General features: G+C 62.9%; 2 protein-coding genes across 3 annotated transcripts in view; both read left to right on the plus strand.

Annotated features, from left to right (window-relative positions):
- Positions 1 to 1143: 1143 nt before the first annotated feature.
- The window catches only part of ACP7 (acid phosphatase 7, tartrate resistant (putative)), a 32085-nt gene continuing 8281 nt past the window's right edge, over positions 1144 to 24947 (plus strand). Inside the window, exons 1-8 of one of the 2 annotated variants that reach the window (XM_044988698.1) lie at positions 1144 to 1246; positions 20573 to 20838; positions 21462 to 21662; positions 22485 to 22667; positions 23364 to 23389; positions 24000 to 24097; positions 24340 to 24402; positions 24825 to 24939. In XM_044988698.1, the coding sequence (XP_044844633.1) occupies positions 20733 to 20838; positions 21462 to 21662; positions 22485 to 22667; positions 23364 to 23389; positions 24000 to 24097; positions 24340 to 24402; positions 24825 to 24939 (792 nt within the window). In that variant the 5' untranslated portion in view covers positions 1144 to 1246; positions 20573 to 20732. Of the gene's footprint in view, positions 1247 to 19608; positions 19747 to 20572; positions 20839 to 21461; positions 21663 to 22484; positions 22668 to 23363; positions 23390 to 23999; positions 24098 to 24339; positions 24403 to 24824; positions 24940 to 24947 lie in introns of those variants that run through there. The other variant, XM_044988699.1, reaches the window with a different exon arrangement.
- LOC123350231 (acid phosphatase type 7-like) lies at positions 1739 to 15286 on the plus strand. Its single transcript, XM_044988700.1, has 13 exons — positions 1739 to 1935; positions 2562 to 2762; positions 3541 to 3723; positions 4655 to 4680; positions 5283 to 5380; positions 9841 to 9903; positions 10629 to 10743; positions 10838 to 10951; positions 11180 to 11237; positions 12141 to 12208; positions 12335 to 12406; positions 13096 to 13233; positions 15181 to 15286. The coding sequence occupies exons 1-13, from the start codon at positions 1830 to 1832 to the stop codon at positions 15244 to 15246; spliced, it is 1308 nt and encodes a 435-aa protein (XP_044844635.1). The 5' UTR covers positions 1739 to 1829; the 3' UTR covers positions 15247 to 15286.

The following is a 24947-nucleotide window of genomic DNA, read 5'->3' on the forward strand; positions in this document are numbered from 1 at the left end:
AGGTAAACGCGAGTGCGGGGCTAGGGAGACCCCTGGCCGGGCAGGGGTGTGTGAGCGAGTGGTTAGAGCAGGGGGGGGGCTGGGAGCCAGGACTCCTGGGTTCTTTCCCCAGCTTGGGGAGGAGGGTCTAGTGGTTAGAGCAGGGGGGTGCTGGGAGCCAGGACTCCTGGGTTCTCTCCCCAGCTCGGGGAAGTGAGGGGAGGGGGATTCTAGTGATTAAAGTAGGTCAGTGTTATTGACCTCCCAGGGCTGGGTTCTATTTCCTGCTGTCTCACAGACTCCCCATGTGACTTTGGGCAAGTCCCTTCCTACATGCTCTGCCTCAGTTTCCCCACCTGCACAAACGGGGTCAATAACACTGAACCACCTCCCTCGGGGCGGGGTGGGTGGCTGAGAGCAGCCAGGGAAGGACTGATCATGTCAGCACCGAAACTGGTGCCCAGCAAATTGCAGAGCACAGGCCTGGAGCTGGGCCCTGCCCCAAGGCGTCTGCGGTCCAGCTGCTGCCCTGTGTGGGAATGCCACAGGGGGATAGAAAGCTCCCAAAGCTAGAGATGGAACCCAGGAGTCCTGATTCCCAGCCCACTCCTCCCACTCTAACCACTAGATCCCGCTCCCCTTCCAGAGCTGGGGAGAGAACCCAGGAGTCCTGCCTCAATACCCCCCCACGCTCTAACACAGCGCCCTGACCTAAGCAGCACTAGATTTTCCTTCCCCATTTCCCCCCCATCTCGTGACCTGCTCTAATGTTGTGACACCGGCCTCTGGATAACCCAGCCGGTCAGGTCAAGCCGGCGTCTCCGCCTGCCTGCGCCCCGTCCCCTCCTGCGTGGAATCCCTGACGTGGATCCATCCCTCGGTGCCTCCAATGACTGATTTCTTGGGCCTCGCTAGGTTCTCCCATCACCCCCTGGCTAAGGGAGCTGGGGCTTTAATGCCAGGGCAGTGGGCAGTATGGGTGGTATCTCCCTGGCACTGCTCGCTCCGTGGTTGCACAGGTCGTCGGTTTGCAAGGTTGCCCATCTGGCACCGCCCGAGCCCCTAACTAATTGGGGTTCCGGGCAGAGTTGGGGGGCGGGGCGGCTGGCGTGGGTGGCAGCTTGGGTAACAGGGCGTGCCTGTTTTTCTGCCTCTGCTCTCGGATTCGCCCAGGAGCAGGACTCTGGGCTGCCCGTCCTGGTGGGTCAGCGTGGTGCGGAGGGGCACCTGCTTAGTGCTCTGGGGCAGAGCTAGGAGCAACTGGCAGGTAAGGGGCAGCTGGTGTTGGCCTGGGGCTTGAGGTGGGAGGGGGAATTTTGGTTGCTGTCCCATGGCCCTGGGCACAGGGACCCCCACCCCTCTCCAAGAGACTGTATCCCCTCAGCCCCCCTTTTATGAGGGCGCGGGGGCTGTTTTTCCAGGCATCCCTCGCCCGGTGCTGAGATGCAGCTGCCTCTGGGGTGGGGTGTGTTGGCTGTCTCTACAGGGATCCACCATAAGGGACGTGTTTGTCCTACACCCCATCACGGAGCCCCAGAGCTGGCTCCCCTGGGACCTCCTCTTAGCCTCCCCACTAGGAGACCCCCAGACCAAGCTCCCCCTTACCCCTGTTCCCAGCCCTCCAGCCGGGCCCCCCCAAGATCCAGCCCCCCATCAGGGTCCCCCATAACTCTGGGAATTTGCCCCCCAGGAGCTGCCTGGCCTCACTGCTGACGTATCAGGCTGTGGAAATCAGAGCCGCGCGGTGCTGACTCAGGACCACGGGAGGATCTGACCTGCTCACAGGCCAGCGCCCCACGGCTTTCGTTTCCCCGTCCCTCTCCCGCACAGCCGGGAAGAGCAGGACGAGGATGGGGCCGCACGGCTGGCTCTGCCTGCTCTGCCTGGTGCTCCCCTGGCTGCTGTGCCAGGGCAAGAGCCGCACCCAGCCCGAGCAAGTGCATCTCTCCTACCCAGGTGAGCTGGTCGGGGCCCCGTCTCCTGGCTGGGGGACCTGGGGGTGGGGAGAGGCTGAGAGCCCAGCTCCACGGGGTTATTAATGTTTATATCATTGGGCCTGGGGTCCCCTGGTTTGGGAGGGGCGTGGGGTCTAGTGGTTAGAGCAGAGGGGCTGGGAGCCAGGACTCCTGGGTTCTATCCCAGCTCTGGGAGGGGAGTGGGATCTAGTGGTTAGAGCAGAGGGGCTGAGAGCCAGGACTCCTGGGTTCTATCCCAGCTCAGGGAGTGACCACTTTGTCTGGCTTCAAGTGAGTCCCTACCCCTCTCTGTGCCTCAGTTTCCCAGCCCCCTGCAAACACTTCCCTGCCTCAGTTCCAGGGTGTTGGTGAGATGGGGGAAGGTTGCATCAGTTTCCCAGGCAGATCCAGCTCCTTGGAGACCATGGGTTGGTTCCAGGCCTGGCCATAGGCCCATGCGGCGGGTCGGAGGCAGAGGATGGTGCTGTGGCGGGGTGGGAGTGGATGGAACTGGCTCTGTGGAATTGGGCCTCGTAGCACCTAGACAGAGCTGGTGGGGGGAGCGGGCCGGTGTCCCAGGGAGAACTCGGGCTCTGAGCGCTCACTGGGCTGTTCTAACCCTGGCAGGCGACCCCACCGCCATGACCGTCACCTGGACGACCTTTGACCCGGCCGGCTCCATCGTGGAGTTCGGCCCGGAGCCGAGCAGGGTCTTCACCTCCTCCGCCCAGGGCCATGCCAGCCGGTTCGTGGACGGCGGGTGGTTGCGCCGCAGCATGTTCATCCACCGGGTCACCCTGCAGGGCCTGGCCCCTGGTCAGCGCTATGGTGAGCGGGGACCCGGCCCGGCCCCTCTCCTGGCACTGGGCGGGGGGCCTGGCGCACTGCAGACGTTGTTGGTACCGAGCCACCAGACTGAGGGACAGAGACAGGGGAGCAGGGCTAGCGAACGAGCAGCACATGGGAAGGGGAGACCCGGGGACACGCACTGATGCCGGGGGAGGGGGGCGCCCAGACACCCTGCCACACTCCCTGACGCCTTGTCACACTCACCCAGGCCCCAACACACGGCCACGCACAGCCACGTGCACACGCACTGAGGGGTGGGGCACACACACGCGCCCAGTGTCACCCAGCAATATCCACCAGCACCAGGTCCAAATCTGCGTTGGGCCCAAATACACCCCGAGCACCCAGCCATGCGCACTCCCCAATCTCTCTCTCTCACACCCACACACACGCCCCTTCCAGCCTCCAGCCAGTCAGATCCACGTGCACACCGGTATGCTCACACAGCCCCTGGCCGTGCAAACTCAGCTCTCCGTGCAATCACGTGTGGACACAGAGCAGGGCTCATCCCCTCCAGCAGGGGCGCGCGCGCGCGCACACACACACACACACGCACACACACACACACACACACACACACACACACGGCAGGCGTCTATGGTGACCCGATGTCCCGATTTTATAGGGACAGTCCTGAGTTTTGGGTCTTTTTCTTATATAGGCTCCTATTACGCCCCCCCCCCCCGTCGTGATTTTTCACACTTGCTGTCTGGTCACCCCGCTGGCGTCTGAGTCTCTCCCTGCTTTTCCCCCGTAGCTTATCGCTGCGGGAGCCCGCGGGCCTGGAGCCGGCCCTACAGCTTCCGGGCTCTGCAGAATGGCACCGACTGGAGCCCGCGTCTCGCTGTCTTCGGCGACATGGGGAACGTCAACCCCCAGTCCCTGCCCAGGCTCCGGCGCGACACGCAGCAGCACATGTACGACGCGATCCTGCACGTAGGTCGGTGTCATGCCGCGCAACCCCCAGGTCCTGGGATCGGGGCTGGAGAAGGGACGGGCTCAGGGGGTGGGGAATGGGACATCGGGCCTTTCCCCTCTAGGGGGCGCTGGTGATCCGGCCCCAGGGCAGGGACTGGCTGGCTCAGGGGGGTGGGGAATGGGATGCGGGGCCTTTCCCCTCTAGGGGGCGCTGGTGATCCGGCCCCAGGGCAGGGACTGGCTGGCTCAGGGGGGGAATGGGACACGGGGCCTTTCCCCTCTAGGGGGCGCTGGTGATCCGACCCCAGGTCAAGGACTGGCTGGCTCAGGGTGGGAATTGGGACACGGGGCCTTTCCCCTCTAGGGGGCGCTGGTGATCCGGCCCCAGGGCAAGGACTGGCTGGCTCAGGGTGGGAATTGGGACACGGGGCCTTTCCCCTCTAGGGGGCGCTGGTGATCCGGCCCCAGGGCAAGGACTGGCTGGCTCAGGGTGGGAATTGGGACACGGGGCCTTTCCCCTCTAGGGGGCGCTGGTGATCCGGCCCCAGGGCAGGGACTGGCTGGCTCAAGGTGGGAATTGGGACACGGGGCCTTTTCCCCCTAGGGGGCGCCAGCCCCCACCCCATCCATGTCAGGAATAATGGACAGTCATCCCCACCTCACGACCCCGTTGGTGCCCCCTGGAACGAACTCGCTGGGTCTGCGTCCAGCTCCTAGGATGCCTGGGGCTCTAACTGCCCCCTCGCTGGGGATCTCCGCCAAGGACTGGACTCAGCTCTCCGCCCTAGAGAGCGCCCCGCGCCCCTCTCCCCTCCAGAGATTAGGGCAGGAGTCAGAGGGCATCAAGGCAGCACCGTGGGCTTAAAACTGGGGGGTAAAATCCCCCCCCCCGGGCCGCCCCCTGCCCCCAGGGCAGAGCAGCCGATTCATTGCGATCCTCTTGTCTTTCCCAGGGGATTTTGCCTATGACATGGACGAGGTAAATTCTGTATCTACGCTGCCTCCTGCGCCTTCCCTTCTCCTCCGGCTGCGCCCCATCCTGCTCCCCTCCGTGTTCAGGGGGCTGGCCCCACTCGCTGGCCCCTCTGCGGTGGCAATCTAGGGCCGACGTCGGGAGGGATCCCCCGGGAGAAGGGGCCCAGGCGTGAACGTCCACCTGGGTGCGTCCCCACCCGGCCTGTGCGGGTATCTGTACCCTGCCGGCCTCGTGCACTCAGGGAGGTTCACAAACCTGCTCCAGCCCTGGAGCTAACCCAGCTGGCACGCGGCGGGTGGGGGTTTGATTCCCGCACTCGGAGGCCGGTATTATGAGCCCTGGCCCATGGGAGATTGGAGCTGCTTTGGGACGTGCCAGGAAGGTGTGTAGCCTGCAATGGGAATTGAAGCAACAATGGCAGGCGGGTTGGCCCCCGTCCACCCCACCCCCAATCCATGCCCTGGCACACGGATCTGCCCACCCACTTCCATGCACGTGGCCCGACAGCCCCCCCGGGGTACGCACAGCCCCCAGGCGGGTCAATGTGCTCCGAGGGCGCAGCGTTCCCGGGCGCCTCGGCTGATGCGACTGTCTCTGGGGTGTAGTGTAACGCCAGGGTTGGAGACGCCTTCATGCGCAAGATCGAGCCCGTCGCTGCGTCGGTGCCGTATATGACGTGTCCAGGGAACCACGAGGAGAAATAGTGAGTGCAGGGGGGGAAGGGCGGATCTCGCACGGGGTGCCTATGGGCCTGACAGCTGGAGCGGGGGAAGAGGTGGTGGAGCTGGAGGTGTCTCCATCCATAGGCGGCAGGTTTGTATAATTTTTGGTGGGGCCCAAAATGGTGGTGCCCCCCCGCTCCCGCCCTGTAAGCCGATATAAAATGAAGCTACAACGCGTCAGTGCCACAAGATTACAAGGGTCAATTAAAAGTGGAAAGTCAGAAGCAGCACTTGCCTACTTCAATATACAGTATTATATTTTGTTGCATCTGTTGTGATGAAGTGGGAATGTTCTTAATATTTTCTCTGAATACTGTGTGGGTGCCTCAGTTTCCCCTGCAAGATGCCAACTGAAGGTGTTGGGGACAAAGAGATCAGGTGGCCTCCTTGTCCAGAAGAGACACAGAGGCCAGAGGAGGGAGTGTCAGTTTGGAGCTGGCTGGGGAAATTGGGAGAGACCCAGAACTTGGTTCTGGGCTCCCCACCCCCCAAGATGGACCTGACAGAGGGGTTCTGTTTTCTGTACCAACAAGCTCTGTTTAAACTGTGTTCCCGTCATCTAATAAACCTTCTGTTTTACTGTCTGGCTGAGAGTCACATCTGACTGCAGAGTTGGGGTGCAGCGACCTCTGGTTGCCCCAGGACCAGCCTGGGCAGACTCACTTTGGAAAGTGCATGACGTGGAAGGGCATGCTGAATGCTCTGAGGTCAGACCCAGGAAGGTGTAAGCTTCTTGCCCTGGAGACAGTATGCTCCGAGAGAGGAGGCTCCCCCAGAGTCCTGACTGGCTTTGTATGGAGATGTTCCAAAGCATCACAGCATCCCCTTCCACACCGTGCACTTCCCAGAAGTCCGCACAGGCACTGACACTCCCTCCTCCGGCCTTTGTCTCTTTTCCAGGCATTAGGAGGCCACCTGATCTCTCTGTTCTCCAACACCTTCAGTTGGCACCTTGCAGGGGAAACTGATTTGGGAGAAATGAAGTAAAAGCTGCCCAAACCGAGCTTGAGCACTCCTGAATTTTGAGGTGTTCAAATCTGGAAGGCAGGTGCTGGGGGTGGGAGAGGGCTGTGGGCTCCATGGGGGAGCATGGCAGCAACTGTCTGGAGCTGCATGGAGCCAGATACGCTGGTCTGAGTGGCACAGTAAGCAGTTTGGGGGTTGGAGAAGAGGTAGGGAGTTCCGGGGGGCAGTCAAGGGACAAGGAGCAGGGGGAGTTGGATGGGGCAGAGGTTCGAAGGGGCAGTCAGGGGACAGGCAGCAATTGGATAGGCATGGGAGTCTAAGAGGTTTATCAGGGGACAGGTAGGGGGTGCGGTCCTGGGGGGGGGGAAGTTGGGTGGGGTCTCAGGAGGGGGCAGTTGGGGACAAGGAGAAGGGAGGCTTAGATAGGGGCTGAGGTCCCAAGGGGCAGTTAGGGGCAGGGGTCTCGGGAGGGGGTAATTGGGGAACAAGGACCAGTGGGGCTTAGATAGGGGGTGGAGGTTCTGGGGGGCAGTTGGGGCAGGGGTCTGGGGAGGGGGCAATCAGTGGACAGAGGCTGGGATTCAAAGGGCTCTGGGCTGCTGGCAGCCACGGGGATCCCAGAGCCCTTTAAATCCCAGCCCCGGCTGGGAGTCAGAGGACTCTGGGCTGCCTGCAACCGCAGGGAGCCCAGAGCCTTTTAAATCCCAGCTGGGGCCGGGAATCAGAGGGCTCTGGGCTGCCCGCTGCGGCGGGGAGCCCAGAACCCTTTAAATCTCAGCCGCTGCTGGGATTTAAAGGGCTCTGGGCTGCCTGCAACCGCGGGGAGCCCGCAGCCCTTAAAAACTCAGCCGGGGCAGGGATTTAAAGGGCTCTGGGCTGCCTGCAACCGGGGGGAGCTGAGACCCTTTTAAATCCCAGCCGCGGCCGGGAATCAGAGGGCTCTGCGCTGCCCGCTGCGGCGGGGAGCCCAGAGCCCTTTAAATCTCAGCCGCAGCTGGGATTTAAAGGGCTCTGGGCTGCCTGCACCCGCGGGGAGCACAGAGCTTTTAAAATCCCAGCCGCGGCCGGGAATCAGAGGGCTCTGGGCTCCCCGCCGCAGCAGGCAGCCCAGAGCCCTCTGATTCCCGGCCGCGGCTGGGATTTAAAGGGCTCTGGGCTGCCTGCTGCAGCGGGAAGCCCAGAGCCCTCTGATTCCCGGCTGCGGCTGGGATTTAAAAGGCTCTGGGCTCCCCGCGGTTGCAGGCAGCCCAGAGCCCTTTAAATCCCAGCCGCGGCCGGGAATCAGAGGGCTCTGGGCTGTCTGCTGCGGCGGGCAGCCCAGAGCCTTTTAAATCCCCGCCGCGGCCGGGAATCAGAGGGCTCTGGGCTTCCCGCTGCACCAGACAGCCCAGAGCCCTCTGATTCCCGGCCGCGGCTGGGATTTAAAGGGCTCTGGGCTGCCCGCCGCAGCGGGAAGCCCAGAGCCCTCTGATTCCCGGCTGCGGCTGGGATTTAAAAGGCTCTGGGCTCCCCGCGGTTGCAGGCAGCCCCGAGCCCTTTAAATCCCAGCCGCGGCCGGGAATCAGAGGGCTCTGGGCTGTCTGCTGCGGCGAGCAGCCCAGAGCCTTTTAAATCCCAGCCCCGGCCGGGAATCAGAGGGCTGTGGGCTCCCCGCCGCCGCAGGCACCCCAGAGCCCTCTGATTCCCGGCCGCGGCTGGTATTTAAACGGCTCTGGGCTGCCGGCTGCAGCGGGAAGCCCAGAGCCCTCTGATTCCCGGCCGCGGCTGGGATTTAAAGGGCTCTGGGCTGCCTGCACCCGCGGGGAGCACAGAGCTTTTAAAATCCCCGCCGCGGCCGGGAATCAGAGGGCTCTGGGCTCCCCGCCGCAGCAGGCAGCCCAGAGCCCTCTGATTCCCGGCCGCGGCTGGGATTTAAAGGGCTCTGGGCTGCCTGCAACCGCGGGGAGCCCAGAGCCTTTTAAATCCCAGCCGCAGCCGGGAATCAGAGGGCTCTGGGCTTCCCGCTGCAGCAGACAGCCCAGAGCCCTCTGATTCCCGGCCGCGGCTGGGATTTAAAGGGCTCTGGGCTGCCTGCAACCGCGGGGAGCACAGAGCCTTTTAAATCCCAGCCGCGGCTGGGATTTAAAGGGCTCTGGGCTGCCTGCAAACGCGGGGAGCCCAGAGCCTTTTAAATCCCAGCCGCGGCTGGGATTTAAAGGGCTCTGGGCTGCCTGCAAACGCGGGGAGCCCAGAGCCTTTTAAATCCCAGCCGCAGCCGGGAATCAGAGGGCTCTGGGCTTCCCGCTGCAGCAGGCAGCCCAGAGCCCGCTGATTCCCGGCCGCGGCAGGGATTTAAAGGGCTCTGGGCTGCCTGCACCCGCGGGGAGCACAGAGCTTTTAAAATCCCAGCCGCGGCCGGGAATCAGAGGGCTCTGGGCTCCCCGCCGTAGCAGGCAGCCCAGAGCCCTCTGATTCCCGGCCGCTGCTGTGATTTAAAGGGCTCTGGGCGGCCTGCAAACGCGGGGAGCCCAGAGCCTTTTAAATCCCAGCCGCAGCCGGGAATCAGAGGGCTCTGGGCTTCCCGCTGCAGCAGGCAGCCCAGAGCCCTCTGATTCCCGGCCGCGGCTGGGATTTAAAGGGCTCTGGGCTGCCTGCAACCGCGGGGAGCACATAGCCTTTTAAATCCCAGCAGCGGCTGGGATTTAAAGGGCTCTGGGCTGCCTGCAAACGCGGGGAGCCCAGAGCCTTTTAAATCCCAGCCGCAGCCGGGAATCAGAGGGCTCTGGGCTTCCCGCTGCAGCAGGCAGCCCAGAGCCCTCTGATTCCCGGCCGCGGCTGGGATTTAAAGGGCTCTGGGCTGCCTGCACCCGCGGGGAGCACAGAGCTTTTAAAATCCCAGCCGCAGCCGGGAATCAGAGGGCTCTGGGCTCCCCGCCTTAGCTGGCAGCCCAGAGCCCTCTGATTCCCGGCCGCGGCTGGGATTTAAAGGGCTCTGGGCTGCCTGCAACCGCGGGGAGCACAGAGCCTTTTAAATCCCAGCCGCGGCTGGGATTTAAAGGGCTCTGGGCGGCCTGCAACCGCAGGGAGCCCAGAGCCTTTTAAATCCCAGCCGCAGCCGGGAATCAGAGGGCTCTGGGCTTCCCGCTGCAGCAGGCAGCCCAGAGCCCTCTGATTCCCGGCCGCGGCTGGGATTTAAAGGGCTCTGGGCAGCCCTGGCGGCGGCGGCGGCAGCGGCGGGGGGCGCTCCAAGCAGGGGAGAAAAAACATTGGTGGGGCAGAGCCCCTGCTTGGGATTTATTCATGGGGCTAAAGCCCCAGAGCCCCATATAAGTCGGCGCCTATGTCTCCATCTGCTCCCAGGGGAGGGACTAGGAGCGGCAGCCTAGAGGCCAGGGTGAGGGGTGCATTAGGGATGCCTGAGATGCCAGGTTGGGAATTGGGAGGGTTAAATCCCCCCTGCCCCCCCGCAGCCCCTAATTGTTCTTCCCTCCCCCAGCAACTTCTCCAACTACCGTGCCCGATTCAGCATGCCTGGTGACACGCAGGGCCTGTGGTACAGGTGAGCACCCCGCCTCGCCCCCAGGGGGCAGCGTTCCAGCCCCAGGGGCCCAACCCTGGCAGAGGAGCAGGGGGATAAGACTCTCTGGGCCTGGCCTTACTTGGTTAGAGGGGGCGGGGGGTGGTTGGAGGGCACCTGGGCTCTATCCCAGCTCTGGGAGGGGAGTGGGGTCTAGTGGTTAGAGCTGGGGGGGCGGGGCTGGGAGCCAGGACGCCTGGGTTCTATCCCCAGCCCTGGGAGGGGAGTACGGTCTAGTGGTTAGAGCTGGGGGGGCTGGGAGCCAGGACGCCTGGGTTCTATCCCCAGCCCTGGGAGGGGAGTGAAGTCTAGTGGTTAGAGCGGGGGGGGGGGGCTGGGAGGCAGGACTCCTGGGTTCTTTCCCAGCTCTGGGAGGGGAGTGGGGTCTAGTGGTTAGAGCAGAGAGGCTGGACTCCTGAGTTTTATCCTCAGCCCTGGGAGGACAGTGGAGTCTAATGGTTAAAGTGTGTGTGTGTGTGTGGGCGGGGGGGGGGGAGCCAGGACTCTTGGGTTCTATCCTCAGACGGGAGCAGGGAGGATTGGGAGCCAGGCCTCCTGGGTTCTGTTGCTGCTATTGACTCACTGTATGTGTTGAGGGGCATGCTACGTCCCCCGTCGCGTGCCTCAGTTTCCCCCAGCATAGCACAGGGCTCGTCCTTTGCCCTCCCTCCCTTGTCACCGTATGATTCTGCTTCTCTGCCCCCCAGCTGGGACATCGGCCCTGCCCACATCATCTCCTTCTCCACCGAGGTGTATTTCTACCTCATCTATGGCTGCCAGCTCGTCCGGAAGCAGTACCAATGGCTAGAAAGAGACCTACAGGTAGATACACCCCCCCACAACCCCTCGCCTGCCCGGCCGCCCTCCCGCCCAGACTGTCTCGCTCACAGACTCTCTCTCTCCCCCTTGGCGGCAGGAGGCCACGCGGCCGGATCGGCGCCGGCAGCACCCGTGGATCATCACCATGGGGCACCGGCCCATGTACTGCTCCAACAACGACATCGACGACTGCACGGCGCACGAGAGCATCGTGAGTGTGTGTGGGGGGGGCACTGCAGAGGAGAGAGGAGGATGCTCTTGCACCCAGCGGGGATGGGGAGGCATGCGGGGAGCCCGGTGGGGACCGGCAGACTGATCCAGGGAGGCCGCTCTACGTGGTGGGGGGGGACCTCGCTGGAGGGCCTTAGGCAGAGAGAGTGGGGAACCCGCCAGGGCCCCTTCCAGCTGCTGATCCCCCCCCCGCTCTCTTTCCCCTCAGACTCGCCGAGGGCTCCCCATACATCAGTACGGCCTGGAGGATCTGTTCTATAAATACGGTACCCGCTGCCCCTCCCTTCCCATCCCTCCAGCCTCCTCCGGCGGCGCCCCCTCGTGGGGAACATGGGACGCTCCCCCCTGCAGGACATGTGCTGGGGCTGTCAGCTGGAGCCCTGGGGTGACAGGAGGAAGGGAGGGTGGCACCGAGGTGCTTTGGGGGGCTCACGCCAACCAGGATGGGCTTCTGTCACCCCCGGGGTGCCTCTGTGTCAGGCAGCCCTGGCCCAGAGCCCTGCCCCCAGCAGCCGTGGGGATGAGCCAGCCTGGGTACTGATGCAGGGAGACCCCAACGGCCCCGAGTCTCCCCTGCTGGGCCCAGTCCCTCTCCCCGGACGTCAGCGACAGAGCCCACGGCCCAGGGACTTCGGCCCCCCGGCCCCTTTCTCAGCTCTGGCCCCGGGTGACGGACGCCCCAAAGGGCTTTTCTGCTTCGATCTCCCAGTGTCTCTGCTTCCAGCGCTCTGAAGGATTCCTGGGGGCGCAGGCTGTGTCCCCCGCCAGGCTGGTTACTTTCTCTAGGGCCGGCTGGGTTTAGGTACCGGCTTGGGTAACTCCTTTTCGCGCCTGTTCCCGGCCCCCCTCGCTTTCTTTCTGCACTGCCCGTACGCACAGTACGGACGAATATGAAGGCCCGGCGGGTCCCCGGTTGGTAGATGATCCCTGACACGTGTCCTTGTAGAGACACAGATCCTGATGGCAGCATGTTGGGGCAATGAGTGTTTCTTTGCCCGTCTCCTGCCCGGGCTCCCCCGCGATTCACTCGGGCCACACCCAATCTCTTAAAGGGCCGGCTCGCCCGGGGACAGGGCCCCAGGGCAGAGCGCGCCTCGGCCCCCAGTCCGGCCACGGGTCTAAGATCCAGTGGCCAGAGTCCTGAGCCGGTGCGGTCCTCTCTTCACCAGGTGTCGACCTAGAGCTGTGGGCCCACGAACACTCCTACGAGAGGCTGTGGCCTGTCTACAACTACAAGGTGACTCTGGAGCGGGGCGGGGGGGAGGGGCTGGGGGGTCTCTCCGGGGTCGCTCTCCGGCCTGGTTGGGGGATTGAGTCTGAGATCTGAGTCTGAAACGACCCCGTCTGCCTCCCTCCGCTGCAGGTCTACAACGGCAGCGCCGAATCGCCCTACACCAACCCCCGGGCGCCCGTCCATATCATCACCGGATCGGCCGTAAGTGACAGCTGGGGCCCGAGCCAGGCAGCGCGCCCATGCCAGCCGCCAGGGGCCCGCCTCTGCTCGCCTTGCGAGTCAATGGTGACGCCTACCGGACCGGGTGTTTCTGCCTGCGGTTTAAGGGCCTGATCCTGTTAAGCGCCAGACACCTCCCGAGTGGTGCTGAGTGCCCTCAGATCCCACTGAAACTCAGGGCGGGCGCTTCCAGGATGGGGCCTAATTTAGAGGCCTGTTGGGGGGGTTAGTTTAAGGGCAAGAGTACGAGGAGCAGAGCTGGGCCTGATCCTGTCCTAGGACAGTCCTGCTGTGTGGGGGTGGGGCAGGATTGGGCCCCAGCTGCCCAGGGGATGGATGGAGGAGGTGGGAGGGGGGCGGTGAGTGTAAGAGGCTCCGTGAGAAGATGGAGGGATTGGGGGAGGAGATGTGAAGCTGGGAGCAGGCTGAGAAGAGGGAAACTGAGGCATGGGCAAGGCAGCAATTCTCCCAAGGGCACCAGTCTCGCCATCCAATGCTCTATCTGCTAGGCCACGCTGCCTTGAAAGGGGTATGGGGTGGAGGAATTGCTACGCAGTGGAGGTGGGGCTGAGGCAGTGGGAGGAGGAGTTTAGCTGGGAAGGAAGCTAAGATGTAGCCCCTCCCCCCCCCACATGGTCATGCAATGGGCTCTGCCCCCCTCCCCCCCACAGGGCTGTAGGGAGAGGCTGACCCCCTTCGTCCCCAACCCTCGGGAGTGGAGCGCCGTGCGCATCGAGGACTACGGCTACACGCGCCTGCAAATCCTCAACCGCAGCCACATCTGGCTGGAGCAAGTGTCCGACGACCAGGTATGGCACAGCCGGCGGATGGACCCCCCCAATGCCCACCCCGCCCTGCCTGGTCCGATCCCGGCCTGGGCAGGCTCGGTGTGCGTTGGACTGTGCAGTGGACCCATTTCAGGGGTATCTGGGCACTGAACATTAACCACTAGACCCCACTCCCCTCCCAGAACCAAGGATAGAGCCCAGAGGTCCTGACTCCTAGCCCCTCCTGCTCTAACCACCAGACCCCACTCCCCTCCCAGAGCCAGGGATAGAACCCAGGCATCCTGACTCCCAGCCCCCCCTGCTCTAACCACTGGAGCCCACTCCCCTTCCAGAGCCAGGGATAGAACCCAGGCATCCTGACTCCCAGCCCCCCCTGCTCTAACCACTGGAGCCCACTCCCCTTCCAGAGCCAGGCATCCTGACTCGTAGGCCCCCCCACTCTAACCACTAGACACCACTCCCCTTCCAGAACCAAGGATAACCCAGCACCCCTCTGCTCTAACCATTAGACATCACTTCCCTCCCACAACTGGGGAGAGGACCCAGGAGTCCTGACTCCCAAGCCTCCCATCCGCCAGCTCTACCCACTGTCCCCCTGTGATGAAGTAGGGACTGTCGGAGATAGGTGAGAGGCAGGTATTCAGCTGTAACATGAGCTAGGCAGTGGGGAGGGGAGCCGACACCCCTGCCCGGGAAGCTAGACAAAGGAAAGGAGTTGAGTGGGGAGGGTGGGGTGAGTTGGTCAGTTTTCGGTTTGGGAGCTGGGTGGGGGGTTTTGCAGGGGAACCTGTGCTGGAATCCAGACACCCTGAACCCCCAGAAAGGCCAGATTGAGAGGTCCTGGCTCTGAACACGAGCTCTGCTGTATCCTGTGTTCCTGTTGCCCAATAAACCTTCTGTTTTACTCGCTGGCTGAGTCACTGTGAGTCCCAGGAAGAGGGGTGCAGGGCCGGACTCCCCCACACTCCGTGACACCCCCTCCACCCCGATTTCTCCCAGTTGCACCCAGCTGTCTGCATACACCCTTTCCAGCGTCACCACCTGGACAGCTCCTGCCATAGCAACCTCTCCCTGAATCTTAGCTGGCACCCATGGGGTGTCACCACGGGGCAGTAACAGAGAAGGGAAACCCTGGGGGTAAAGCAGCCCTGAACTCTCCTCCAGCCCAGGGTGGGAAAAGTCTGGAGCTGGGCGGCTCTGGAGAAAAGCACGGGAAGCAATTGAGCTTGTCCAGCTCCAAGCGGATACAGGGGGAAAGCAGGGAGGGGAGTGGGGTCTAATGAGTAGAGCGGGGATGGGAGCTGGGAGTAGGTGCCGGCACTGCCGAAGGCTGTTGGGAATCTGGCTTCTGTGTGGCGGGAAGCCGGGCAGATCCCTGCTGTTTTGGTCCTTCTCCTTCGGTGGGTTCACACTGGAAACGGGCCTGAGCCATGGAATCTGGATTGGAACCTCCCAGAGTTCTCCCCACCTCTCTCTAGAGCAGCCTCACCTTGAGTTCAGACCCTCAGGGTCTTGATTTCCAGCCTTCCCTGCTCTAATTGCTAGACCCCACTCCCCTCCCAGCATTAGGAGTAAATCCAAATCCGGGTAGCTGCGGTTTGCTAAACGTGGATGTTTCCTTCGTTAGAAACGTGACCATCGACTTCATTTGAATCCTTAATTGGTGCTTCAGATCAAGGTGGGGTGCGGGGGATGGGTTTGGTGGAATCCAGAATGTGGGAGGGGAAACAGCTCTAGAGATCTGGGGGGATGAGGCACATCTTCATGCCCCTGGCGATATACTGCAATCCCACCGCTGCCACCAGTGTGAACGTTGCCCCTTTGTGGTCCCAATCCATCCCTCCCGTCCCCATTCCCGACACGTTGCCATAGACCCGCCCTGGGTTCTGAGGCTCACCATGAAGCTCGTCTGGGTTCTGAGCAGTGGGGGAACGTCCCCTGAACCCGAGTCCTGGTTTTGTCTTTCAGGACGGGAAAGTCGTGGATGGGATCTGGCTCATCAAGGAGTTGCACGGCCCCAAAGCTTGGCATTAGCCTGGCCGCAGGCACCCAGCCCTGAGCTGAGCAGAGGGACACCCCAGGACACCCTGAAATCCTCGTTATCTGGCTGGAGGCAAAGCTCCCTGCGGGGCTACAGATGAATCCGATCAAATCCAAAGGCCATTCTTGCAGTCCCTGATGTATGGCACTGGAAGGACACGCCTGCCCCTGCAGCTGGGGAAAACCTGCTGCTGGGTCTTTATGATGGTGAAAAAGCGCTTTGGTGCAACTGAGCGTATTAGGTCTCAGAGCACTTTATACGGGCGGGGTTGTGTCTGTGTATTCCCCGTTTTTGGCTGGGGAAACTGAGGCACGGAGAGAGGAAGAACCGTGACCAAAATCATAGATGTAGGGGTCTTGCTTTCCAGTCTTCCCTGCCCTAATCACTACACTGTCAAGTTTCTGCGCAGTGAAGCAGCTTTCTGCACTCAAACTGCAGACGTGTACACACTGCCAAGCCACTTTGTGCGCAGAATCTCTGCAGTTGCAGCTCTGCAAAAAACCCACCTCGACAAGAGTCGTAAAGCAGTTTGCGCACAGGCTCCAGCGCTCTATTGCCAGTGTACACACTTGATTGCTATTGTGCTGTAATTGGCTTCCGGAGCTGTCCCATAATCCCTCAAGTGACATCCCAGGGTTTCCCCCTTCCCCTGCTTCAGGCTGGTTGCTTCCTGCCACTGTCTGAACTTACAAGACAGCCTGCTGGCCCCCTCTCTGGCCCCCAAAACACACTGCCTCTCTCCCCTCCATACACACCCACCCAGCCCAGTTCAGTTGAAAAGCAGCTGGCAATGCAGTAGGATGCCCATGGAACAATGGGATTGGGAAACCTGCATCATGTGACATTGTGCCTGCCCATGAGACATTGCAAACCCTTCCCCAAGCACCCTGCGGCCAGTTGCACAGTGGGATAGCTCCCACAATGCACTGCTGTCTTGCCCTTGCATGACCTGCTAATGTGGATGTGCTCCAGCATCACAAGGAGCACAGTGTGAACACCCAACAGTGGTTTATTTCCAGTGCTTTAATAACTGTGGAATAACTTGTGGCGCAGAAACTTGCCAATGTAGACACACCCTTAGACCATGTCCTCTGTAGGAGCCCTTTGGCGGTATAAGAATCCCAGGATACCCTGTTAGCAAATAAAACCACCCTCCCCGAGTAACAATGCACCGTACTGTATAACTGAATTCACACTGGCTAGCACAGCTCTCTTCCCAACGCCTGACCGACTGATCTGCCCTGGCAGAAATCTGTAGCGTATCCCTGGCCTAAGTCCAGAGCCACTCCAGCTTTACTGGTGTTTACATATATTTGGTATAATACGGTACAAGGTGCAGGGCACATGCCAGACCAGGACCGGTCTGGCCTTTGGAGAACAGGGAGCTTTCTGCTGCATGGGGAAGGTGGTGGGCAAATGGGAAGGCCCAGGGGACAGACTCACGCAAAGGATGAGACGAAGCAGGTCTGGGCCGGGGCGCCCTCGACCAGGTTCTCTTTCACCTGCCAGCCATTGCCCCCAGGCTGCACCTGCCAGTGAGAGAACTGATCTGTGGGAAGAGGATGCATCAAGAAGGGGGATGAGGTGTGGTGGGAGCTGGTTTATGGGGTGTGGGACGCTGCCCGGGTGAGCACCCATTCCCGGGGAGGTGTGGGTTAATAAATAATAATTGGAGATATACCAATCTCCTAGAACTGGAAGGGACCGTGAAAGGTCATTGAGTCCAGCCCCTGCCTTCACTAGATTTTTCAGGCATTTCTTATACAGGCTTCACTAGATTTTGCCCCAGATCCCTAAGTGGCCCCCCCTCAAGGATTGAACTCACAACCCTGGGTTTAGCAGGCCAATGCTCAAACCACTGAGCCATCCCTCCCCATCTCGAGGGGGGTTGCTGGGGAGGAGGGAGACTCCCCCCGTTTCCTGACACCCCTGCCAGACCTCCTTTTGCCCCAGTGCCCTCATCACCCCCTCCCCCACTCTGGTGCTCCCTCTCCCTTGGCCCCCCCAACCCACACTCTCCCTGGTGCCTCTCCCCATATACACACCCCTCAGCGCTGCCCACTCACCTCCTGCTCTCCCACCTGGACCCTTCCCCCTCCAAAGCCCTGAACCCCCAGCACCTGGCACTGGCCGCTGTCGCAAGACAGGCCACTGGCAGAGATGGACAATGGGTCTGACCCACTGGGGCCGATCTTATGGTGACCCCCCCCCCCCGCCCTCGACTCCCACCGCCCTCCCCAGTCTCTTCCCCCCCCCGGGGCCGGCACCCACCCTGCCCGCAGGGGTTCCGGAGCAGGTTGCGCCCGAAGGGCTCCAGGAGGCAGATCCGGCTCCACCGCGGCGGGGGGCAGAGGCGGGTGGCCGCCAGGGTGGCCCCCAAGCCCGGCCGCCTCTCGCCCTGCAGCCGCCAGACCGTGGGCCCGTCGATGAGGTCCCGCCAGCGGCGACACACCGGCCGGCAGCGGGTCACCAGGGCGCGGCCCGGGACCCAGCTCAGGATCAGCGCCAGCAGCTCGTCCGGGAGCGGATTCAGGTCCAGCGGGGCCGGGGGGGGCCCGGCTCCCCCCCTGCCCCATGTCCGCGGGGCGGCCCGGCTCGCTCAGGCCCAGCTACCGCTCCTCGCCGCATCCGCTCATGTGATCCCGGCCCCGCCTTAGAGCCGCCCCGGCCTCGTTTACACGGGCGCAAAGCGAGCACCGGATCCCGCCCCTGCAAGCCAGGGGGCGCCTGAAACAGGCTGCGGGAAACGGCCCCAGCTCCGGGTTCCCCGCTCAGCCCCGCTGCAGGGTCTGGCACCGGCTCTGGTCGCCCGCTGGTGTAAATCGGCGTCGCCCCCCGTACACACTCCTCAGTGCCCCCCCTGCCCCGCTCACTGTTCTTCCACCTGGTCTCCCCCCCCCGCCCCCACTCGGCACCTGGCTCTAACCCCTAGACCCCCCTGTTCTCCTGGAGATGGGGCGAGAACCCAGGAGTCCTGAGGTCCCCCCCGCCTTGTTTTTCACCCCCCTCCCTATCCCAGCTTCTTTTCCGGTGTGGGGCCTTTGCCAGCTGGCAGCCTGGGCCCCCACCGCTCCGCCCGGGCCGGGCTGGCCGGCTGCCACCAGCCCGCCGCTCGGTACTTCCTGCGGCCTGACGTCCTTCCGCCCCGGCCCCGCAGCACCGGCGGGTTGGGCTGCGGAGCGAGCCCGGTGCGTGCATCGAGCTGGCCGGGCTCAGCCCTGGGAGCGCAGCGGGGGAGCCGCGGAGCGAGGTAAACGCGAGTGCGGGGCTAGGGAGACCCCTGGCCGGGCAGGGGTGTATGAGCGAGTGGTTAGAGCGGCGGGGGGGGGCTGGGAGTCTGGACTCCTGGGTTCTAACCCCAGCTCTGGGAGGGGAGTGGGATCTAGTGGTTAGACCCGGGGCGTCTGGGAGCCAGGACTCCTGGGTTCTCTCCCCAGCTCGGGGAAGTGAGGGGAGGGGGATTCTAGTGATTAAAGTAGGCCAGTGTTCATAGAATCATGGAATTCAAGATCAGAAGGGACCATTATGATCATCTAGTCTGACCTCCTGCAAGATGCAGGCCACATAAGCCGATCCACCCACTCCTGAACTAATTCTCTCCCTTGACTCTGCTGTTGAATGCTCCAAATCGTGCTTTAAAGACTTCAAGTAGCAGATAATCCACCAGCAAGCGACCCCTGCCCCATGCTTCGGAGGAAGGCGAAAAACCTCCAGGGCCACTGCCAATCTACCCTGGAGGAAAATTCCTTCCCGACCCCAAATATGGCGATCAGCTGAACCCCGAGCATGCGGGCAAGACTCTCCAGCCATACCCTCTGGAAAAAGGCTAACAATATCCTATCATTGACCCATTGTACTAATTACCAGTGTCAAGCCGGTGTTATTGACCTCCCAGGGCTGGGTTCTATTTCCTGCTGTCTCACAGACTCCCCATGTGACTTTGGGCAAGTCCCTTCCTAGGTGCTGTGCCTCAGTTTCCCCACCTGCACAAATGGGGTCAATAACACTGAACCACCTCCCTTGGGGCGGGGTGGGTGGCTGAGAGCAGCCAGGGAAGGACTGATCATGTCAGCACCGAAACTGGTGCCCAGCAAATTGCAGAGCACAGGCCTGGAGCTGGGCCCTGCCCCAAGGCGTCTGCGGTCCAGCTGCTGCCCTGCGTGGGAATGCCACAGGGGGGTAGAAAGCTCCCAAAGCTAGAGATGGAACCCAGGAGTCCTGATTCCCAGCCCACTCCTCCCACTCTAACCACTAGATCCCACTCCCCTTCCAGAGCTGGGGAGAGAACCCAGGAGTCCTGCCTCAATACCCTCCCCCACGCTCTAACACAGCTCCCTAACCTAAGAAGCACTAGATTTTCCTTCCCCATTTCCCCCCCATCTTGTGACCTGCTCTAATGTTGCAACACCGGCCTCTGGATAACCCAGCCGGTCAGGTCAAGCCGGCGTCTCCGCCTGCCTGCGCCCCGTCCCCTCCTGCGTGGAATCCCTGAGGTGGCTCCATCCCTCGGTGCCTCCAATGACTGATTTCTTGGGCCTCGCTAGGTTCTCCCATCACCCCCTGGCTAAGGGAGCTGGGGCTTTAATGCCAGGGCAGTGGGCAGTATGGGTGGTATCTCCCTGGCACTGCTCACTCCGTGGTTGCAGAGGTCGTCGGTTTGCAAGGTGGCCCATCTGGCACCGCCCGAGCCCCTAACTAATTGGGGTTCCGGGCAGAGTTGGGGGGCGGGGCGGCTGGCGTGGGTGGCAGCTTGGGTAACAGGGCGTGCCTGTTTTTCTGCCTCTGCTCTCGGGTTCGCCCAGGAGCAGGACTCTGGGCTGCCCGTCCTGGTGGGTCAGCGTGGTGCGGAGGGGCACCTGCTTAGTGCCCCAGGGCAGAGCTAGGAGCAGCTGGCAGGTAAGGGGCAGCCGGTGTTGGCCTGGGGCTTGAGGTGGGAGGGGGAATTTTGGTTGCTGTCCCATGGCCCTGGGCACAGGGACCCCCACCCCTCTCCAAGAGACTGTATCCCCTCAGCCCCCCTTTTATGAGGGCGCGGGGGCTGTTTTTCCAGGCATCCCTCGCCCGGTGCTGAGATGCAGCTGCCTCTGGGGTGGGGTGTGTTGGCTGTCTCTACAGGGATCCACCATAAGGGACGTGTTTGTCCTACACCCCATCACGGAGCCCCAGAGCTGGCTCCCCTGGGACCTCCTCTTAGCCTCCCCACTAGGAGACCCCCAGACCAAGCTCCCCCTTACCCCTGTTCCCAGCCCTCCAGCCGGGCCCTCCCAAGATCCAGCCCCCCATCAGGGTCCCCCATAACTCTGGGAATTTGCCCCCCAGGAGCTGCCTGGCCTCACCGCTGACGTATCAGGCTGTGGAAATCAGAGCCGCGCGGTGCTGACTCAGGACCACGGGAGGATCTGACCCGCTCACAGGCCAGCGCCCCACGGCTTTCGTTTCCCCGTCCCTCTCCCGCACAGCCGGGAAGAGCAGGACGAGGATGGGGCCGCACGGCTGGCTCTGCCTGCTCTGCCTGGTGCTCCCCTGGCTGCTGTGCCAGGGCAAGAGCCGCACCCAGCCCGAGCAAGTGCATCTCTCCTACCCAGGTGAGCTGGTCGGGGCCCCGTCTCCTGGCTGGGGGACCTGGGGGTGGGGAGAGGCTGAGAGCCCAGCTCCACGGGGTTATTAATGTTTATATCATTGGGCCTGGGGTCCCCTGGTTTGGGAGGGGCGTGGGGTCTAGTGGTTAGAGCAGAGGGGCTGGGAGCCAGGACTCCTGGGTTCTATCCCAGCTCTGGGAGGGGAGTGGGATCTAGTGGTTAGAGCAGAGGGGCTGAGAGCCAGGACTCCTGGGTTCTATCCCAGCTCAGGGAGTGACCACTTTGTCTGGCTTCAAGTGAGTCCCTACCCCTCTCTGTGCCTCAGTTTCCCAGCCCCCTGCAAACACTTCCCTGCCTCAGTTCCAGGTTGGTGAGATGGGGGAAGGTTGCATCAGTTTCCCAGGCAGATCCAGCTCCTTGGAGACCATGGGTTGGTTCCAGGCCTGGCCATAGGCCCATGCGGCGGGTCGGAGGCAGAGGATGGTGCTGTGGCGGGGTGGGAGTGGATGGAACTGGCTCTGTGGAATTGGGCCTCGTAGCACCTAGACAGAGCTGGTGGGGGGAGCGGGCCGGTGTCCCAGGGAGAACTCGGGCTCTGAGCGCTCACTGGGCTGTTCTAACCCTGGCAGGCGACCCCACCGCCATGACCGTCACCTGGACGACCTTTGACCCGGCCGGCTCCATCGTGGAGTTCGGCCCGGAGCCGAGCAGGGTCTTCACCTCCTCCGCCCAGGGCCATGCCAGCCGGTTCGTGGACGGCGGCTGGTTGCGCCGCAGCATGTTCATCCACCGGGTCACCCTGCAGGGCCTGGCCCCTGGGCAGCACTATGGTGAGCGGGGGCCCGGCCCGGCACCTCTCCTGGCACTGGGCGGGGGCCTGGCGCACTGCAGACGTTGTTAGTACCGAGCCACCAGACTGAGGGACAGAGACAGGGGAGCAGGGCTAGCGAACGGGCAGCACATGGGAAGGGGAGACCTGGGGACACGCACTGATGCGGGGGGGGGGCGCCTAGACACCCTGCCACACTCCCTGACGCCTTGTCACACTCACCCAGGCCCCAACGCACAGCCACGCCCAGCCACGTGCACACGCACTGAGAGGTGGGGCACACACACGTGCCCAGTGTCACCCAGCAATATCCACCACCACCAGGTCCAAATCTGCGTTGGGCCCAAATACACCCCCACCCCGAGCACCCAGCCATGCGCACTCCCCAATCTCTCTCTCTCACACCCACACACACGCCCCTTCCAGCCTCCAGCCAGTCAGATGCACGTGCACACCGGTATGCTCACACAGCCCCTGGCCGTGCAAACTCAGCTCTCGGTGCAATCACGTGTGGACACAGAGCAGCACTCATCCCCTCCAGCAGGGGCACGTGCACGTGTGAGCACACACACACACACACACACACACACACACACACACACACACACACACACACACACACACACACACACACACACACACACACACGCAGCAGGCAACTATGGTGACCCGATGTCCCGAGTTTATAGGGACAGTCCCGTTTTTTGGGTCTTTTTCTTATATAGGCTCCTATTACGCCCCCCCCCCCGCCGTCGTGATTTTTCACACTTGCTGTCTGCTCACCCCGCTGGCGTCTGAGTCTCTCCCTGCTTTTCCCCCGTAGCTTATCGCTGCGGGAGCCCGCGGGGCTGGAGCCGGCCCTACAGCTTCCGGGCTCTGCAGAATGGCACCGACTGGAGCCCGCGTCTCGCTGTCTTCGGCGACATGGGGAACGTCAACCCCCAGTCCCTGCCCAGGCTCCGGCGCGACACGCAGCAGCGCATGTACGACGCGATCCTGCACGTAGGTCGGTGTCATGCCGCGCAACCCCCAGGTCCTGGGATCGGGGCTGGAGAAGGGACGGGCTCAGAGGGCGGGGAATGGGACATGGGGCCTTTCCCCTCTACGGGGCGCTGGTGATCCGGCCCCAGGGCAAGGACTGGCTGGCTCAGGGGGGAATGGGACACGGGGCCTTTCCCCTCTAGGGGGCGCTGGTGATCCGGCCCCAGGGCAGGGACTGGCTGGCTCAGGGGGCGGGGAATGGGACACGGGGCCTTTCCCCTCTAGGGGGCGCTGGTGATCTGGCCCCAGAGCAGGGACTGGCTGGCTCAGGGCGGGAATTGGGATACGAGGCCTTTTCCCCCTAGGGGGCGCCAGCTCCCACCCCGTCCATGTCAGGCATGACGGACAGTCATCCCCACCTCACGACCCCGTTGGTGCCCCCTGGAACGAAGTCGCTGGGTCTGCGTCCAGCTCCTAGCATGCCAGGGGCTGTAACTGCCCCCTCGCTGGGGATCTCCGCCAAGGACTGGACTCAGCTCTCCGCCCTAGAGAGCGCCCCTCTCCCCTCCAGAGATTAGGGCAGCATTCAGAGGGCATCAAGGCAGCACCATGGGCTTAAAACTGGGGGGTAACCCCCAATCTGGGTAAAATCCCCCCCCAGGCCGCCCCCTGCCCCCAGGGCAGAGCAGCCGATTCATTGCGATCCTCTTGTCTTTCCCAGGGGATTTTGCCTATGACATGGACGAGGTAAATTCTGTATCTACGCTGCCTCCTGCGCCTTCCCTTCTCCTCCGGCTGCGCCCATCCTGCTCCCCTCCGTGTTCGGGGGGCTGGCCCCACTCGCTGGCGTCTCCGCGGTGGCAATCTAGGGCCGACGCCGGGAGGGATCCCCCGGGAGAAGGGGCCCAGGCGTGAACGTCCACCTGGGTGCGTCCCCACCTGGCCTGTGTGGGTATCTGTACCCTGCCGGCCTCGTGCACTCAGGGAGGTTCACAAACCTGCTCCGGCCCTGGAGCTAACCCAGCTGGCAGAGGCTGGCACGTGGCGGGTGGGGGTTTGATTCCCGCACACGGAGGCCGGTATTATGAGCCCAGGCCCATGGGAGATTGGAGCTGCTTTGGGATGTGCCAGGAAGGTGTGTAGCCTGCAATGGAAATTGAAGCAACAATGGCAGGCGGGTTGGCCCCCGTCCACCCCACCCCCAATCCGTGCCCTGGCACACGGATCTGCCCACCCACTTCCATGCACGTGGCCCGACAGCCCCCCGGGGTACGCACAGCCCCCAGGCGGGTCAATGTGCTCCGAGGGCGCAGCGTTCCTGGGTGCCTCGGCTGATGCGACTGTCTCTGGGGTGTAGTGTAACGCCATGGTTGGAGACGCCTTCATGCGCAAGATCGAGCCCGTCGCTGCGTCGGTGCCGTATATGACGTGCCCAGGGAACCACGAGGAGAAATAGTGAGTGCGGGGGGGAAGGGCGGATCTCGCACGGGGTGCCTATGGGCCTGACAGCTGGAGCGGGGGAAGAGGTGGTGGAGCTGGAGGTGTCTCCATCTGCTCCCAGGGGAGGGACTAGGAGCGGCAGCCTAGAGGCCAGGGTGAGGGGTGCATTAGGGATGCCTGAGATGCCGGGTTGGGAATTGGGAGGGTTAAATCCCCCCTGCCCCCCCGCAGCCCCTAATTGTTCTTCCCTCCCCCAGCAACTTCTCCAACTACCGTGCCCGATTCAGCATGCCTGGTGACACGCAGGGCCTGTGGTACAGGTGAGCACCCCGCCTCGCCCCCAGGGGGCAGCGTTCCAGCCCCAGGGGCCCAACCCTGGCAGAGGAGCAGGGGGATAAGACTCTCTGGGCCTGGCCATACTTGGTTAGAGGGGGCGGGGGGTGGTTGGAGGGTGCCTGGGTTCTATCCCCAGCCCTGGGAGGGGAGTGGGGTCTAGTGCTTAGAGCTGGGGGGGGGGCGGAGCTGGGAGCCAGGACTCCTGGGTTCTATCCCCAGCCCTGAGACGGGAGCAGGGAGGATTGGGAGCCAGGCCTCCTGGGTTCTGTTGCTGCTATTGTCTCACTGTATGTGTTGAGGGGCATGCTACGTCCCCCGTCGCGTGCCTCAGTTTCCCCCAGCATAGCACAGGCCTCGTCCTTTGCCCTCCCTCGTCACCATATGATTCTGCTTCTCTGCCCCCCAGCTGGGACATCGGCCCTGCCCACATCATCTCCTTCTCCACCGAGGTGTATTTCTACCTGAACTATGGCCGCCACCTCGTCCAGGAGCAGTACCGATGGCTAGAGAGAGACCTACAGGTAGATAC

The sequence above is a fragment of the Mauremys mutica genome, chromosome 15 (genome assembly GCF_020497125.1).
Source record: "Mauremys mutica isolate MM-2020 ecotype Southern chromosome 15, ASM2049712v1, whole genome shotgun sequence".
In the NCBI taxonomy this organism is placed as follows: domain Eukaryota; kingdom Metazoa; phylum Chordata; order Testudines; family Geoemydidae; genus Mauremys; species Mauremys mutica.